This window comes from Bubalus kerabau, chromosome 6, assembly GCF_029407905.1.
Source record: "Bubalus kerabau isolate K-KA32 ecotype Philippines breed swamp buffalo chromosome 6, PCC_UOA_SB_1v2, whole genome shotgun sequence".
NCBI lineage: Eukaryota > Metazoa > Chordata > Mammalia > Artiodactyla > Bovidae > Bubalus > Bubalus kerabau.
The window spans coordinates 11,862,916-11,866,758 of record NC_073629.1 but is presented as its reverse complement, the minus strand read 5'-3'; the positions used below and the strand labels follow the sequence as shown (position 1 = coordinate 11,866,758).

Below are 3,843 nucleotides of genomic sequence, written 5' to 3'. Positions count from 1 at the left end.
CTAAATTTTCACTTGGGCTTTCACAATGCCACTCATTGGTTTTAAACTTTTTTTTTTTTTAAATATAAATGAGTCAATTAAGATGAAATGGTAACTTAGATGAACACATGCCAATGTTTTCTGTGGAAAAATAGAGGCTGAGAGAAAATGAGGAGGGAGAGAGACAGAGGTACATAGAGAAAGACAGAGAAAAGAGGGAAGAAATCTACAAATCTATAAAAGGAAAGAGGGACTAAAAAGAGTGGATTTATAAGGGAAGAAAACAAAGATAGGTGAAAATGACGATGTAGAATAGACACAATTAGAATGGGATGAAGGAGGAACTGGAAGGCTCATAAATTAAAAATGTATTCACAATTCCCATCTTCATCTCCTGATTTCAAACATGTATATATTCAATTATTCTTTCAACAAATATCTATGAAGCACCTACTGTGTGTCAGACACAGCTGAATGTACAGATGATACATTAATAAATCAAACAAAAATCTCTCCTTTCAATTAATATTTTAGTGGGAGAGAAAAATCTATTTTCATAATTTTTGGAAAGTATTTAAAACTTCTCTGCTGACCTAGAAGGAGAGGCTATTTCTTGGGGCTATCCCTCGAGCCATGTATGTGCATGCACACACACACACACACACATACACACACACACAAAGGAGATCTGTGTTAAGGTACTAAAGGTTGATAAATAACCAAAGGCAGGAATGTGGGAAGAACTATGTGGGAATCATCTCCTGATTCATGCATGAAAGGATTCTACATATTAATTACTCACAGCCCCATCTTCCCTGGGTTCACTGCCTTTGCAAAGTATGGTCTTCCTGAAGGCTGCCTTAACTTCACGGTTTCTCAGGCAGTAAATGATAGGGTTGAGGAGTGGGACAATGACAGTGTAGAGCACAGACACCATTTTGTTGGAATTATAGGCATACATAAGCTTAGGGCGGGCATAAGTGAAAAGGGTGGTGGAATAGAAGAGAATTACAACTGCTAGGTGAGAGGCACAGGTGGAAAATGCCTTGTGGCATCCCTGAGAAGAAGGGATCCTGAGAACAGTGGTGAGAATGGTGGCATAAGATGCCACTACTACACAAAGTGGAACAGCAATGACTATGAGGGCCAAGAAGAAATCCACTAGTTCAGCTTGTGAGGAGTCCTCACAGGAAATATTGAGAAGTGGGGAAATATCACAAAAGTAGTGATTGATATGAGGTGTGCCACAGTAGTAAAGTCGGGCTATGAAAACTATCTTAATCATGGCAGTCATGAGTCCACAGAACCAGCATCCCGCAGCCAGTGTACCACAAAGCTGGTTGGTCATGATGAGTGGGTACCGTAGTGGGTTACAAATGGCTACATAGCGGTCAAAGGCCATTGCAGCAAGGAGGATATACTCAGTGCAGACAAAGGTCACAAAGAAGTAAAGCTGAGTCATGCAACCATTGAAGGAAATTGTCTTGTCCTGACTGAGGAAGTCTATCTGCATCTTGGGGCTGATGACTGTGACATACCACATCTCCAGGAAAGAGAGGTTGCTCAGAAAGAAGTACATGGGCTTGTGCAACTGTCCATCACTATGAATGATGAGGATGATTAAAAAGTTCTCTACAAGTGTCAGAAGGTATATTGCCAGGAAAACAAAGAAGAGGAGTAGCTGGAAGGCTGGCCGTGTTGGAAATCCCAGAAGAACAAAATGTGTTGTCACTGTATGGTTATCTACTTCCTGAATCTTGGTAATCATAACTGGCTGTGAACATAGACAAAATCAGTTCCTTCCATGTCCCAAGCACCAACCTACAGTTTTTGACTGTAGAGCCCACCACCTGGAAACTCATCACAGTAGAAACTCTCTGGCCTTTATATCTTTACTTTCTTCCAATTATGATTAGTGAACCAAAACTTTTCAGCCAAAATGTACTTTCAGGAGTTCATGCTTTATTATTTTTTTTTTTTCAAATTAATCTGAGAATGCATCCAACGTCACACAGAAGTGGAGTTTGAACCTCCTAACTCATTAGATGTATTGGGAGGATGTTAGACATAGGAGAATGGCCTTTATACCAACCTTTAAGCAACACATTTTCATCTACTGAATACGGAAAGAAGGTGGAGGGCTCATTTGCTCATTTTCCATATATAATTGTGTAAGTTGTTATCTGTAAAACAGATAGATGCCTCCTATTTCTTGACCTATTTAACTGTGCTGTAAAGCTTGAGTGAAATGATATTTGATCAAATACACAGGATTCATAGCCAATTCAATGTGAATATGCACTGGCTTCTCAGAGAACAAAATTGAATTGATAGTTTAAAAGATAATGTGGAGAAAAAAACACTCCTACACTACTGGTGGGAATATAAACTGATATAGCCATTATGGAGAACATTAAGGAGATTCCTTAAAAAAAACTAGAAATAAATCTACCATATGACCTGGCAACCCCACTACAGTGCATATACCCTGAGAAAACCACAATTCTAAAAGACACATGTACCCCAGTGTTCCCTGCATCACTATTTACAGTATCCAGGACATGAAAACAACATAAATGTCCATCTACAGATGAATGAATAAAGAAGATGTGGTGCATGCATACAATGGAATATTATTCAACCATAAAGAGGAATGAATTTGAGTCAATGGTAGTGAGGTAGATGAACCTAGAATCTGTTATACAGAGTGAAGTCAGAAAGAGAAAAACAAATGTCACATATTAATACATGTACATGGAATCTAGAAAAAATGGTACTGATAAACCTACTTTCAAGGAAGGAATGGAGATACAGATGTAGAGAATAGATTTGAGGACGCAGTGGGGAAAGGAGAGGGTGGGATGAACGAAAAAAGTAGCATGGATATATATATATATATATACACACACACATATATATATATATATATATACTATTATGAGTTAAATAGATAGCTGGCAAGATGTTGCATATAACACAGGGAACCCAGTCTGGCACTCTGTGATGACCTAGAGGAGTGGGATGGGGGAGGGGAGAGAGGTGCAGGAGAAAGGGGCTATATGTATAATTATGGTGATTCATATTGTACAGCAGAAGCCAACAGAACATTGTAAAGCAATTTTCCTTCAATTAAAAAACAAATTTTAAAAGAGGTAAAAGAGATAATATTTCCCTTGATACAATTCATTGTATAGGATGATATCTTAGAAGTCTGAAAAAAGTACATTTAAATCTTACTTTTGTCCCCACTCTAGTTAGGAGAAGATATTACATAACTTTTAGAATATTATTTCTTTTATTTCTAAGGTGTTACATTACATTTTGTGAACATCTAATGAGTTCTAGAGTTTAAATTAAGTTCCTATAGATGTTTGCTGTTATCATTTTAGGATTCACCACTAACCTCCCCAAAACCCTGCCAAAAAACCAACAACGATCTTAATGGTAGCTGCTGCTAAGTTGCCTCAGTTGTGTCCGACTCTGTGCGACCCCATAGACAGCAGCCCACTAGGCTCCTCTGTCCCTGGGATTCTCCAGGCAAGAATACTGGAGTGGGTTGCCATTTCCTTCTCCAATGCATGAAAGTGAAAAGTGAAAGTGAAGTCGCTCAGTTGTGCCTGACTCTTAGCGACCCCATGGACTGGAGCCTACCAGGCTCCTCCATCCATAGGATTTTCCAGGCAAGAGTACTGGAGTGGGGTGCCATTGCCTTCTCCGCTTAATGGTAGAGACCACTGTTAATAATAAAGATGGAGGAGACTGTAAGACCTTTTCAAAGGCATTAAATAACTCATAACTTGTTTGAAAGTAATATCCAAAAAATGAAGTAATGAGCTGCCTTTTACCATTAGTGACCCTTCTGCA

The 3,843-nt window shown here is 38.7% G+C and overlaps 1 protein-coding gene across 1 annotated transcript; it reads right to left on the bottom strand.

The window, feature by feature from the left end:
• Positions 1-769: 769 nt before the first annotated feature.
• Positions 770-1,747, bottom strand: LOC129655967 (olfactory receptor 6Y1). Its single transcript, XM_055586765.1, has one exon. The coding sequence runs from the start codon at positions 1,745-1,747 to the stop codon at positions 770-772; it is 978 nt and encodes a 325-aa protein (XP_055442740.1).
• Between the last annotated feature and the right edge of the window lie 2,096 nt (positions 1,748-3,843).

Coding starts and splice junctions, on each gene's coding strand:
- LOC129655967 (XM_055586765.1), bottom strand. CDS start 1,747: ATGATTACCAAGATTCAGGAAGTAGATAACCATACAGTGACAACACAT.